This window comes from Crocuta crocuta, unplaced genomic scaffold (genome assembly GCF_008692635.1).
Source record: "Crocuta crocuta isolate KB4526 unplaced genomic scaffold, BGI_CrCroc_1.0 scaffold35, whole genome shotgun sequence".
NCBI lineage: Eukaryota > Metazoa > Chordata > Mammalia > Carnivora > Hyaenidae > Crocuta > Crocuta crocuta.
Window position 1 is genome coordinate 8,277,438 of NW_027530625.1, and position 14,611 is coordinate 8,292,048.

The following is a 14,611-nucleotide window of genomic DNA, read 5'->3' on the forward strand; positions in this document are numbered from 1 at the left end:
CCTCCCCTGCTCACACTATCTCTCTCTCGCGCTCAGAAATACATAAAATATTAAAAAAAATTTTTAAATAAATAAATAAACTTTGGGAAAAAACCCAACCTAACTACCTAACCCTTGTTAAACATGTTAGTCCTTTTAGGTATTTTTTTTTCTATTAAAAAATCAATCTATTATCTATGTATACACACACACACACACACACACACACACACAGAGAATAAAAATATAACCACCTCTTCCAATATTGTGAACCTTTTCCATGTTGATGAAAACAACTGAAAACTATATTGAGGGAGGTGTCACTCTGCCCTGGGCAGGTACCAGCCTTAACCGCTCCCTTGCTGTTGGCTGTAATGTGGCTTGTAACGTGGCCGGTGCTATCGGATCAGTCTCCGTCCCCCGTGATCCCCTGGAGGGAGGGTATTAGATATGGGGGTGTTCCCATTAAAGCATTTAAGTGGCTTAACCACCTTCAAGGGCTCCCTACTGCTCTTAGGGGAAGACCTGACCACTCACCGGCCGGAAAGGGACGTGCAGGACCAGGCCGCGCTTAGCCAGGCCCCTCCGCCTCCTTGCCAGCTCCTGCCTCGGGGTTCTCAGAGCTAATCATGCTCTTTCTTCACTGGGGCTTCCAGATTTTACTTCTACTCCCTTCCTAAGCTTGCAGCCGTCTCTGCCTCCCAAGCTAGAATGGCTGCGTTATCGCTCACAGCCTAACGCTGTGCGTCTTCTTTATACCCCATTCGTCCGGCAGGAAAGCACTGACCCGGGGGGCCTGGGGCCCGCATTTGGCTCACACAGTCTTCATGCCTCATGCTGGGGCTTGACGTCTGCAGGCGGCCGTCAGGAAGGAAGATGGACGTAAAGTGGGAGGGGGAAGGCAAGCAGGAATCCGTGAGAATCTGCCTGCAATTCCGGAGACGGGGTGTCCCTCCTCTGTCACGGAGCCGAACCCCCACCTGGCCCAGGCGCTGGAGAAGCGCAGCAGGGACCCAGGAAGGGGACCTAACAGGTGCAGACCCCACGCCAACAAGCCAGCAGGAAGTGGCTTGTGTCTACCCCAACCTCCAGAGCGCGTGCCGCTTTTCTGGCCGCAAAGCTCACGCTGTGTCTCCCGTGGCCCGTCCTAAAGAAAACACCCAGGGGGTTCTGCCTACACAAGGTGACAACTGACGAACTACGACTGACTGGATGGTCGTGTCCCCCTCTGCTCCATTCATACGCTGACATCCTCACCCCCAGGGTGATGGTTTGAGGGGGTGGGGCCTTTGGCAGGTGACTAGGTCATGAAGATGGAAGCTCATGAGTGGCGCTAGTGCCCTTAGAGTCCCCAGAGGGGGCACCTGCTCAGTCTCTGTCTCTCTCTGCCCCTCCCCCACTCGTGTGCGACCACTCAAAAAATAAACATTAAAAATTTTTAAAAAATTGGGACGCCTGCAGGGGCTCAGTCGGTTGAGCATCCAACTTGGGTTCAAGTCAAGCGTCCAACTTCGGCTCAGGTCATGATCTCATGGTTCGTGGGTTTGAGCCCCGCGTCGGGCTCTGTGCTGACAGCTCGGAGCCTAGAGCCTGCTTCCGATTCTGTGTCTCCCACTCTCTCTGCCCCTGCCCTGCTCATACTCGGTTTCTCTCTCAAAAATAAAGAATTTTTTTTATTAAAAAAATTCTAGGGAGGAGCCCGGGAGTGGAATTTTCAGAAACTCCCAGGTGGGTGCTTTCCCCAGGGTGAAAACTGCGTGTTAACAATTCTGTCTGCAGCAGGGGTGGCGAGAAACAGAGCAACAGGGTCTCTGCCAGCACAGCCCTGCTTGTGCTGTGGGGCGCGGGGCACGCAGCCGGCCTCCCGGCGCTCCAACACCCCATCTGTCTACGGACACCGTTTATGCCATCCGACGTGGCAGACGCCTCTGACCAGCAGGACGGGGGGACAGTAACTCAGGTCCTTTAAGGGTTACGGAGGGATCCCTGGGGTACAGAAGCTGCTGCTGCGGTCCTGCACAACCCATAAGTTCCACAGACGCTGAGCCTACATTTTGGTTTCCTTCCTGAATTATTTATTCCTCGAAGAATGAATGGGGACACCCGGGAGGTGGCAGGGACTGTGTGGATGACTTGGTCAGGAGTGACTTTAAAAACCGCCACTACAGATGTTACAGTAATGAGTTCCACAAGCGAAAGGGCCATCAGAGCCCTCACCAGTTCGCTCACCAGGTCACTTGGCAGATCTGGGGTGCCCCCTAAATCCCCATGTGTCATTTCGCCCTTGCCGGGTGACTTGTGTGCATCTCGAATGAGCGAGTGCCCTTGAACAGGCGGCTTGGCCAAGCCTGATGACGCTCCCCGAAGCTACTGCTTTTGTGAACGTGCCCCACTTCCGCAGTCATCGGCAGTCACTCCGACTTGGACGTCTGCACCCTGGCCCCCATCATGCCTCTGACGGTTCCGCTCATGCCCGCCCAGCCTCTCCCGCCCTCCTGGGTCTCAGCCTGAAGAGTGTGCTCTTTTGTCAGACCAAGCCTCAAAATATGACCGGCCACCGTGTATGGTCACGACACACCTTGTGAGCTCACGGCTGGGATTTCACACAGNTCTGCCCCTGCCCTGCTCATACTCGGTTTCTCTCTCTCTCAAAAATAAAGAATTTTTTTTATTAAAAAAATTCTAGGGAGGAGCCCGGGAGTGGAATTTTCAGAAACTCCCAGGTGGGTGCTTTCCCCAGGGTGAAAACTGCGTGTTAACAATTCTGTCTGCAGCAGGGGTGGCGAGAAACAGAGCAACAGGGTCTCTGCCAGCACAGCCCTGCTTGTGCTGTGGGGCGCGGGGCACGCAGCCGGCCTCCCGGCGCTCCAACACCCCATCTGTCTACGGACACCGTTTATGCCATCCGACGTGGCAGACGCCTCTGACCAGCAGGACGGGGGGACAGTCACTCAGGTCCTTTAAGGGTTACGGAGGGATCCCTGGGGTACAGAAGCTGCTGCTGCGGTCCTGCACAACCCATAAGTTCCACAGACGCTGAGCCTACATTTTGGTTTCCTTCCTGAATTATTTATTCCTCGAAGAATGAATGGGGACACCCGGGAGGTGGCAGGGACTGTGTGGATGACTTGGTCAGGAGTGACTTTAAAAACCGCCACTACAGATGTTACAGTAATGAGTTCCACAAGCGAAAGGGCCATCAGAGCCCTCACCAGTTCGCTCACCAGGTCACTTGGCAGATCTGGGGTGCCCCCTAAATCCCCATGTGTCATTTCGCCCTTGCCGGGTGACTTGTGTGCATCTCGAATGAGCGAGTGCCCTTGAACAGGCGGCTTGGCCAAGCCTGATGACGCTCCCCGAAGCTACTGCTTTTGTGAACGTGCCCCACTTCCGCAGTCATCGGCAGTCACTCCGACTTGGACGTCTGCACCCTGGCCCCCATCATGCCTCTGACGGTTCCGCTCATGCCCGCCCAGCCTCTCCCGCCCTCCTGGGTCTCAGCCTGAAGAGTGTGCTCTTTTGTCAGACCAAGCCTCAAAATATGACCGGCCACCGTGTATGGTCACGACACACCTTGTGAGCTCACGGCTGGGATTTCACACAGAGCCGGGGTGGGGGGAGGGGGCTGGAGGACAGACNTTTCTGCGTTAAGATGAATCAAGCAACCCGAAGTGGGCTGCTTAGTACCCCGCACCTGATCCCGTCCCATGCAGCTCCTAACGCAGGCCAGTTTTCTTGTTTCCACGTTTAATTTTACCATTTTCCCTGTAAATGTGTGTTTTCACAAAGACCTGAGGGCTACTGTTCCCCGAATCCCGGCTATGAGTTCAGAGCATCAGAAAGCCAAAAATTATCACCTTCACAGCCAATTTCAGAAAATAGTTTAGTACGTTTTTGTTATAAAATTCATTTACAGGAGGTTATTCACATGTACTTATCAAATTTGCTCCTGGTAATACATGAAAACATACTAACCAAATAAACCATGCACAGAAAATCCCAAGAAAATTATATACAAAGAGGCCAAACAAGTTTTTGAGGAGGACATATTCATGTTGGAAGAACTAATATGCAAAGAAAACAGGGCACTTTCTTCTAAGGCCATGGCGAGCACAAAGAAAACAGCCGTATTTTTCACTCCGCGAGAACAAGCCATACGAAAGGATTTATGCCAACATGTTTACCAACCAGAACAACGAATCGTTTCAAACGCAGGGTCCGGCGGGACTGTGTGCCTGGGGAGAGGCGGTCAGGACACGGGCCGGGTGGGAGAGAACCACAGAAGGACATGGCGCGGGGACGGGCGTTACACTGGACCCGGGAGAGAGAGCACTGCCTGGGTTTGGCCCGGGAGCACTTCTCTCCTAATTGCCGTGGTGCTGCCCCAGCAGGGGGAGCCCCAGCGGGTGAGGCCTCCTCTTAGGAGCCTCCCGAGTTCTTAGACCCTTTACGTCGTCACCACCAAGCATCTGCTCCATGAGCCGTCTTCCCGAGATACTAGCAAAGTCAACTCAAACTAACACGGAGGTTTCGTGCCAAAGGCGTGTGCAGGAAGCTTACAGAGCCTCTGACCCCGACAGGGAGGGGCTCGCCCTGCACCCCACACCCTGCCCGTTCTTACACCGCTTGGCCAAGGACGAGTGTTCTGCCCACAAACGGGACACAGCACGTGCCCCCGGGCCAGGGGTGTTGCCCAACGCCAGCAGACGTCCCGACCCCGCTGGGCGGGACGTGGGGCCACAGAAGTGGAAGGTTTAAAACTTCTGGCACTCAAATGTAGTTTCAAAGCTTTAAATAACCGGCTTCAGTAGAAATTCTGACACAAAGCCCCCTTCGCTAAAAAGCAGATGGCAGCATTTGTAACGGCGCACATGCGTCTTCAGGGGTCCGTTTTCCTCCCCAAAGTGGCTAACGGGCTGGGTGGCCTAGCGGTCGCTGCGAACCACTGGGTCTGACAGCCCCTCCCTTGTGCGCTTCTCTTAACTGTCGGATGGCCATGCCACTCCCCTCAAGAGCGCCATGCCCTCTCCTCAGATGGCCCTGCAGCAGCCGGGGACTGCGACAGGTACGGCAGAGGCGCCAGAGACGGCAGGACGCCGTCCGCTCTCTTCCTGGGTCCGAACCTCAGACGTGTGCCCTCCACTCTACCGTCTCCTGTCAAAGGATGTTCCTTTCCTGCCCACAATCCTCCTCTATCTGGCTGCCCTCACCAGCCTGGCTAGTGACCAGAACCCTTGGTGGTGGTGGTGGGGAGGGGGGACGCTGTTTCACATGCACCTCCCGCTCTCCCCACCGGGCACCCGGCCAGCCTTCACACCCAAGCCTCCTGGGTGGCTCTTCCAGGGGCCCCCCTGCACTGATCCAGCACCTGGGGGCCACTGGACTTGCCACCCGCCGGCTTCAGGAGGCTCACCATACGCTGGGGGGCATCTGAATGGTATCTTAACAATTTTTCTCTCATTTCATAGTCTTCTATTTTAAGGGGCACCAGGATTTTAGCTGGAAAGCCACATGCCTACTGAAATAGGTAGACGGACTCTTCGGAGAAATGTAACATCCTGTGCTCACCTAAAAATGCCCAACATCAGGAGAACTTCACCTAACATGGCTCTGCTTCCCGAAGGTTCCCCAGGAGACTCCACTGGTTTTTTAAAATAGAACTAGAGACATGTGACCCACCAGCCTTCAGTCTGCCTGTCGCACATGCGCCAGGCTGCTGGAGACGTCTGTCCTACCAGGACAGTGTATGAAAGGGCCCGCCCCCTCCTCCTCTCACCCCCCCCCTTTTTTTAAATATAAAGTTTGTTCTGTTGAAAAGGATTAACATTTTAAGCAGGGGAAAGAAAAACGGTCTACTAGATTACATTTTAAAATGTTTTTGTTATTCGCTATACAAATGTACACTGCAATTTTTACAACATCTACTCCAGGCTGACCCCTTATCTACAGAACAAGAGACCGACATTTTAAGTCTTCAAGGACGATATAAGGGACACACAAATGGCCTCGAAAGCTCTGGTGGTTGACAAGAGATCGAAGATGACCAGGAGGCTCGGGGCTTAGGATGCGTTCTCCATGTTGGCCAACAGCACACAGACTCCCTTAAGGGGAAAGATAATCTGAGCTTGACGGTCCCATCAGCGGGTCACCTCCAGTCTGCGATGGTGCTGGGGCTGACCGTCTGCCACTTGGCTTTCCTATAAGAACCTTCTTTTCTTGGAACCACCGTCGTCCCCCTCCAGTCTCCTGTGGTCCCAGCCAGAGTGCCTCCTCACGTGACGCCTCTCAGGGCTCTGCGGCTCCTGGTCCCCTTCACTGAAAGCCCTGGTCTCCCTCCTGTGGCTGACGCCTCCTTCCCAGTCATAGGTCCTTTTACTCGCAGACGCTTCCGTGCCGGCAGCCGGAGGCTCCCGCTGCACGGGAGGTTTGTGGGTGCCCAGCGCGGCCCCTCTGGCAGCGGGTGGCTGGGCCCCGCCCAGGTCCTGGTGACTCGAGGGGAAGCCTGGCTCTCCCAGGGGAGGGGTGGCTCCGGAGTGCTGGGGGCTCAGGGGCTGTGGATCCCACGGGCATGTCCCTTTGGCTTCAGGGTCTAGGCCCAGCCTCCTGAGCAGTCGTGGGTCCCGAAGCCGGTCCTGAATAGGAGGTCTTTCCGGGTCCTTTGCGGTAACGGTGCCGGCGGACTCCTTGCTGTCAGAGGGCACGTGATACAGGGAAGAAGGGGACGACGTCCTGGCAAACTCACCGTCTGGCTTGCTGCCGGGCAGGCCGCCCTGGGGCCAGGCCATCTCCGGGGCCCCGGTGGGAGGCTGCGTCAGGCTCCTCTGCAGCACGGGCTTGAGCTTCAGAATCTTGGCTGCGTCATGCCTGTAGTTTTTGTCGCACGTCTTGATAATGGCGCCCCGCTTCTGCGCGTCCTGAATCAGCTGGTTCCAGTGCTGGTTTTCCTTGAAACAGAAAAGGGAGAGACGATTACGCCCCAAAAGCACTCATGTGCTTGGGAAGCAGGAGGTTTCTGCTTTCATTTCTGAGTAACAACCTACACGCTTCATGAACAGATTCTCCAGAATCCATTCAAGGAAAGGTAAGTGCAGATGCAGAAAGAAGCCCCCTTAGCAGAAAAGGGCACTGGTCACCACCTGTACGAAACGTCCCCCCTTCTACTGCGTGACTCGTGCCGTGTGGTCACCGGCTGCTACGCAGGCTGCCACCAGCTGCCAGCGGCCACAAGGAGTCCCTTACACTTCAATTAATTAAAGTAAACAATGTATTTCCTCGGCTGCAGCAGCCGCGTCTCAAGTGCTCGGTGGCCACACGTGCCTCGCAGTGAGCGTGCCGGACGGTGTGGGCACGGACAGCTGTCATCCCAGCAAGTTCCCTTGCACACTGTTGACCCAGAGTCTCGCCTGCCTCTCGGAACCCTAACACGCTGCAGCGGGAAGGCGTGGTTTCAGAAAGCCCTAACGTCTGGGCGCGTGTGACCACGCTAGACCGAGGCCCACAGCTGCCACTGAATTCTCAAAGGCCTCCCAGTCTCCAAAGGGCCAAACCATCTTCATCCGCTGAGACAACGACTCCTCAGACTTCCCACCGTCTCCTTCCTGGAGGAGCTTACGTTATGGGACGCACACACCTAAGGAGGCAAAACACTGGCACGCGTCTCTCCTGTCTTCCCTAGACTTTGCTCAGCAATAAACTGCTTCACAACCATCAGAATTTGGGCTTCCTCAGAAAGAGGTGTGAGCATGGGAGGAAAAAATACAAAAAGGCCTGAAGGAAAGAGGAGGAACAGGAGAAGGAGGAGGAAGCAGAGAAGAGGAGGAGGGGAGAGGGCAGGGGGAGGGGAAGGAGAGAGGGAGGGGGAGGCCAGGACCACAGCTGTCCTCACAGGGGTTCCTGTCCCCGTCATAACGGCGGGGGAGGGGCAATATTCACTTGCTGCGTGACCTTGGTCAACTGCACCTCCCTGAGCCTGTTTCCTCATCTGTAAAATAGGAATCATGTTTTATGTAACTGACTCTGAAATGCACACTGTGTTCACTTTTTACCATTTCTCAATTTGGGGTGCCTACTGGTCAGGTAGCATTTTACAAGTACCTAATCCTAGAGGAATTCAGGGCTCGGCAACCACAACCCCTGGACTTTTAGTCAATAAACCACTTAGAAGAAGAACTCCCGGCTCTGGCCGGAAAGCCTGTAACTTATATGTACAACGCCAATACTTATAATACGTGAGAAACAAAATCTTCAGCAGTGCTTAAACTTCTAACAAGTTTTTAGTATCAGCTTAAACACAGGTGGTATGCAGTTTTTAAAAATTCTTTCCCCGGGGCACCTAAGCAAGAAAAAGCGGAAGGCCACAGACGCAGGGCAGACGTGTGTGGACAGGACTGTGTCGGAATGCCCTCTGGTGGTACTAAACCGGAAATCAGGGAGAAAACAGTGAACAAAAATCTCATGAGTTGGCTTTTCTCCTAAGATAGCTGACGGCTGTGTGAGACACAGAAATCAGAAAACCCCGAAGTTATTATCCCTAAGGAGATGGGCAGCACCTGCTTTCCCGGGCCGTGACATCACTGAATGAGGCCGTGCTCTACTACGGACAGACGCAAAACTGCCACCTCTCCTCGAGGGGCTCTGCCAGGGCCTCCACTGTGGAAACACAGAACCAGGGATATGCGGGAAAGAGGCGGCCTTAAGCTGGGCTGGGAAGAGCCAGATGAGCCAGGTGACTACCCAAGCACTTTATGTATGAATTTACGACCTCAAAGGTCCTAGGATGTGAGATTTTTGTTTTACTTTTTTGTTTTAAAAGGTCATCTAGAGAGCAGGCCGTGGGTACGTGGGCCTTGGACTGGGGCCGGGGGAGTGGTCAGCACCCAGGTGGAAGCTGCTCAAGCACAGAACCGCCAGGGGGAAGGGAAGGAGCTCATTACTCTGCAGCCCTGCAGTCACTCCCATTTTGATGGAAAATAAAAACGAAGCCTTGAGCCAGCATCAGTGGTGAAGGGCAGACTCCGGAGTCCCCTGGTCCCGAGAATGCACCTACCATCAAGGTCCTTAAATGTCCCAGGATGAAGAGGCTGTACTTGGCTCGTGTGATGGTGACATTCAATCTTTGCAAACTTGCCAGAAATCTAAGTGATAAAAAAAAAAAGTTACTTCTCTCTGCAGAATGACTTAGCATATAAGTGCAGGTGAGCCACAGGCACTCCTCCAAACAGCTTTTCTTGGGCTCCTTCTCCCCTTTTAATGTTACACGGTTTTCTCCTTTTTCCCCGACTCGGGGGCCCTGGCAAAGAAGGGACTCCTGTCAAAAACAGTAAACAAAATATCTGGAGCTTTCCCTCCCAAGCGATGCATTAATCTCCTAACTCGGAGGAGATACTGGCAATTTTCACAGTGTCATTCTTAAGCCTTAGAAACATCCTGAAAATATGATACTAGATCAGTTATTATTTTTAAAACTTAAAAAAACCTTTTCTTTAGTAAGCTTCACACCCAGCGCGGAGGCCAACACGGGGCTGGAGCTCAGGACCCTGACTGTGATCGAGACCTGAACTGGGATGTAGCGTCGGATGCTTCAGACTGAGCCACCCAGGTGTCCCTAGACCAGTTATTCTTAATTTAAATATATCTGAAATCTTTGAAATGCTGTAGAGCCAGTGCAGAAACACATGAATCTCAGACAAATGTAGCAACAGATGCAGGGGCTCAGCAGGGACAGAGCTGCTGTGAGAACAAGGTGAACCTTCCAGTAGCTGGGAGCACGCAGACCACTCGCAGGATGGTCCAGAGAGGCCTCCGTGCGTATGCGCAGACTCTCTCCGAACAGGGCAGGGAGAACTTACATTACCATTATTTACGTTACTGTTTTCTTTCAGAACAAGTAAACGTATTTATAATCTGGAAATTCATCTGCTCCCCAAGAGAAGGAAAAAATAATGACATAGGCGTCCCAGGCCTCCGAGACCCAGGGGAGTTTTCTGTGAACCTTTACACTGTCCTTGGCACCTTTAGTGAGTAAACTGACAGGAGTTAAGGCTAACAAACTTGGCCAAAGCATGAAATGCAGCGAAGATGAAAAACCACTCCATGACCCATCCTGGAGAGGAACAGGCCCCCTGCAAACCAACCCCCACCCCGCCACCCCAATCCAAGATCTAGGCCACTCTTTGGAGGTGAAGAACAGACTGCCACTGGGACACGGGTTAACACACGAGGTACGAAGAGAAGCAGACCTGACGGCAGATCGACCTCACGACTGAAAAAGGGAAACCATGATGTTACACGCGTTTCTATAAAGGCAAAGAAAGCAAATGACGGTGTTCTCCAACAGTGATCGCAAACGGACCTGGCTCGAGATCACAGACAAGTAAAAAGGCAATAAGGACGGTTACTCACCCAATTGAGCCTTGCATGGCATTCGCTCTGACACACGTGACAATAACACAATCTTTCTGGCGGCCCTGGAATGCGTCCACGGTATCTACTTCTGCTGGCCTGTTTACAAAAGAGAAACAGGCTCGTTGGAAAAAGGAAGCTCATTATTAAATCTACACACTTACACGGTAGTGTTTTTCAAAAGCTTTTTTCACCGTTTTTTTGGTTTGTTTTTTTACTGAAGTATGATTCACGGAGCATAGAACTCACAGCATTCCGTGGTTTTTGCAACACACTGTGTTGTTCGACCACCACCACCATCTACTTCCACAACCACACTTCCGTCACTTGTGCCTGTGAGCGCCCGGCTACTCCCAATTCCTCCCTCTCGCCAGGCCTGGCAACACCAACCTACTCTCTGTCTGGTAACTTCATACCAACAGAATCATCAAATATGTGGCCTTTCCTGCTCAGCTTCGTTCACTTAGAACGTTGCCAGGGCTCCGCCCTGCTGTCACCTGTACCAGGACCTCATCCTTTAGGGCTGAGAATTTGTACGGATATACCACGATCGATCCATTCACGGCGGAGGACGTTTGGGTTGTTTTGCCCTTTTTTGACCTCTACAAGTAATGGTACTGTGAATGTTCAGTACCAGAGTTCATGCTAACATCTTCTCAGTTCTTTCAGGTACAGGCTTAGGAGGGAAGCTGCTTGGTCATATGGTAATTCTACGCTTAACTTTTTGAGGACTTGCCAGACTGTTTTTCCACAGTGATCTACCATTTTACACTCGCGCCAGCTCCAATGTCTCAACGTGCTTGCTCAAACTCTGTCATTGTCTGTTACTATTATTATTATAGTCACTTAGGTGGGTGAAAGGGTATCTCACTGTGCCTTGGATGTGCATTTCCCTAGTGACAAGCGATGTGCGACATCTTTCACGTGCTTGCTGACCATTTGTTCACAATCTTCTTTTAAGAAATGCCATTCAAAGCCTTTGCCCATTAAAAAATCAGATTAACTTTTTATTACCGAGTTCTTTCTATACTCCAGATAGGAGACTCATCAGATACGGGATATGCAGGTGCAGATTTCCCTTGACTTAGGATGGAGTCACATCCCAGTAAAACCCACCAACAAAACCCTCAGATATCTGAGTTTGAAAATGCATTTGTTACACTCAACTGACCGAACACTGTAGCGTAGCCTAGCCAACCTCACACAGGCTAAGAACACTCACATTCGCCTACAGTTGGGCAAAGCCCACGTCATAATACAGTGCTGAGCGTCTTATGTAATTTATTGACTGCTGCACCGAGACAGGTACAGAACGGCTGTGCCATCGTTAGCCCTCGTGACTGCGGGGCTGACCGGGGGAGACAGGATCATACTGCACACTGCTCCCCGGGAAAAAACCCAAATCCAAAACCTAAAGTACAGCTTCTACTGAATGTGTGTTGCTTTCACACCGTCAGAAAGCTGAAAAATTCTAAGTCAAACCATGGTAAGTCAGGAACCATCCATATTTTCTCCCACTCTGTGGGCTGGCTTTTCCCTTTTGTGGTAGTGTACTTTGACACACAAAGTCCAATTTATCTATTCTTTCTTTGGTAACTTGTGCCGGGGTATCACACTGGAAAACTGTTTAATCTGAGGTCAGAAAGATACATTACCTTTGTTTCAAGTTTTATAATTTTATCTCTTAGATTTAGTGCTCCAATCCACTTTGAGTTCATTATAGGATGTGAGACAAGAGTCAAAATACATTCTCTTGTATGTGGAGAGCTAGCTGACCCAGCAACATTTTATTTCCCCACTGAATGGACTGCCCCCGCCCCCCCATTGAAAACCAACTGGCCATAAATGCACAGGTTTATTTCGGAACACCCAGTTCTATTCTACTGGTTTATAGGTCTATCCTTAAGACAGTACCAGTTCTGATAACTAGCTCTGTAGTACGTTTTGAAGTAGGAAAGCGTGAGCCCTCTAACTGTTCTTTTTCAATATATTTGGGGTGCCTTGCATTTCCCTGTGAATTTTAGGTTCAGCATGTCCGCTTCTGTACAACGGGCAGCTGGAATTCTGGCAGAGATGGCAGAATTGAGGGGGAGTTTGGCGATCCCTCTGGGTGAAGTCGCCCCTTCACAACACGAAGTCTTCTGATCCATGGACACAGAATGTCTTTCCACTTACTTACGTGTTAACTGCTTTCAACATTTTGTACTTCTTAAATGTACACGTTTTACACTTTTTATTCCTAAATATTCTGTTCGTTTTGAGTCCATTATAAACAGAATTATTTTTTACATTTCCTTGTCAGACGGCCCGTTGCTACTGTATACACACGCATATGCTGATCTTGCAGCTACAATTTGGCTGAACTCGTCTGTTAGAATGCAGAGCTTATGTGGATTTTTTAGGGTTTTCTACAAAGTAGGTCCTGCCAACTATGAAAAGGGATAGTTTTACTTCTCTTACCAAGTAAAGAATGCCTTTAATTTCTTTTTCTTGCTCAACTGCCCTGCTTAGGACCTCTAACAGTTCCTGATCGCAGGGACGTGGCACTCAGTCTGACCATAAGTGTGACATCACGGAAGCCTCTGATTAGTCTGAGGAAGTTCCTTTCTATTCCTAGTCTGTTGAGTGTTTTTATCATGAAAGGGTGTTGGATTTAATCAAATGCTCTTTCTACATCTCTTCAGATGATCATGTGGGTTTCCTCCCTTTATTCTATTAGTATGGTAGGTCACATAGATTGATTTTTGTATGTTGAACCAACCTTGCATTCCTGAGATAATCCCACTATGGTCCTGGTGTATAATCCTTTTAATATGCGGCTGAATTCAGTTCCCATTATTTTGTTGAGGATTTTTACATCCATATTCATAAGGGATACTGGCCTGTAGTTTCTCTCTTCTTGTGATGTTTTCCGTGGCTCTGGTATTAACGATAATATTGGCCTCATAAAATGAGTTAGAAAGTCTTTCCTCCTCTTCTATTTTTTTTTTTTTTTTTTGGAAGAGCCTGAGAAGGACTGGTGTTAATTCTTATCTTAATGTCTGGTAGAATTCACCAGTGAAGCCTGGTCCTGGGTTTTTCTTTGTTGGAAACTGTTTGATCACTAACTCCATCTCTTTTTACAGTTCTGTTCAAATTTTCTATTTTTTCTAGAGCCAATTTTGGTAAGCTCATGTGTTTCTAGGTTAAGAAATTTTTTGAGTTAATGGCTTTCCAATAATTACTCTTTAATTTTATTGTTGAGGTAAGGAGACAAAAACACGATCTTCACCCTGTACATAAAGGCATGAAAAGGGTTAAATACTTTTTCCCAAGTTCAAGTGTTACTTCATGAATCTTACTAGAGTTAAACTCAGGTTAACAGGTTATGGAACTAAAGGAAAAGGCCTGGAGGGTTTCTCAGTCGGTCCCACGGTCAGTTGTGGTGGTGAGGACATTCCCAACGGCAGGAGGTAGTGTCTACGGCTGGGAGTGTGGGCGTTCCCAAGCCCGTGAGCCTCCTGCTATCCTAACCACGGCCTGAGACCATTCCCTAGAAGTAGGTTTCCTTTTATCCCCTCTTTCTTCTTTTTAATTCAACCGAACACCTGGAAATATCTGTAAAAATATAGATGCCTCACCCTTTTCTATCAAACTCTTTGTCCAAATCCTTCTGAATCATCGTCTTCTGGGCCTTGTAATGGGTTATTATGCCAATGTTCCGGAAAGTAACATCCCTTCTTTTGTCTTTAATAAGTTTAATTATTTCCATTACCAGTTTTATTTCTTGAACATTTATATATGAGCTAAATAAGATGAAAAAAACAAAACAAAACAAAACACATCAAAACTAATAGCAGTCCAACTGCCAGCTTCAGTCCCACTTTGTTTTCTGCTACAGTGAAGGGCAGGCACGTAGCTTTGACCTTTGCTCAGTCATCAGTGGCTCAAAGAGGCTGTTACAGTGACCATTAACATGGTACGCCTGGAGAAATACCACCACCCAACGAAGCAGGAAGTGGTGAGGAGGAAGAGTGTGAAGTCACCTGAAGCTTACTCACCAATCTCTTCATCTGTCAAAACAGGGACAGCAACAGTAAGAATGGAAGTATCGACAGTGACGATGACAGGAACAGGAAAGAGCTAACACTAAGAATTTACTGTCTAGGGTGCCTGACTCTTGGTTTTGGCTCCGGTCACGATCCCAGGGTCATGGGACAGGTCCCGAACTGAGCTCTGCACTGACAGCACG

The 14,611-nt window shown here is 50.2% G+C and overlaps 1 protein-coding gene across 1 annotated transcript in view; it reads right to left on the reverse strand.

The window, feature by feature from the left end:
- Positions 1-3,848: 3,848 nt before the first annotated feature.
- SETX (senataxin) overlaps positions 3,849-14,611 on the reverse strand; it is an 80,520-nt gene continuing 69,757 nt past the window's right edge. The window contains exons 22-25 of the mRNA XM_077768416.1: positions 14,001-14,165; positions 10,381-10,479; positions 9,026-9,113; positions 3,849-6,923 (exon numbers count right to left, since the gene is read on the reverse strand). Of these exons, the coding sequence (XP_077624542.1) occupies positions 6,177-6,923; positions 9,026-9,113; positions 10,381-10,479; positions 14,001-14,165 (1,099 nt within the window). The 3' untranslated portion in view covers positions 3,849-6,176. The remainder of the gene's footprint in view (positions 6,924-9,025; positions 9,114-10,380; positions 10,480-14,000; positions 14,166-14,611) is intronic.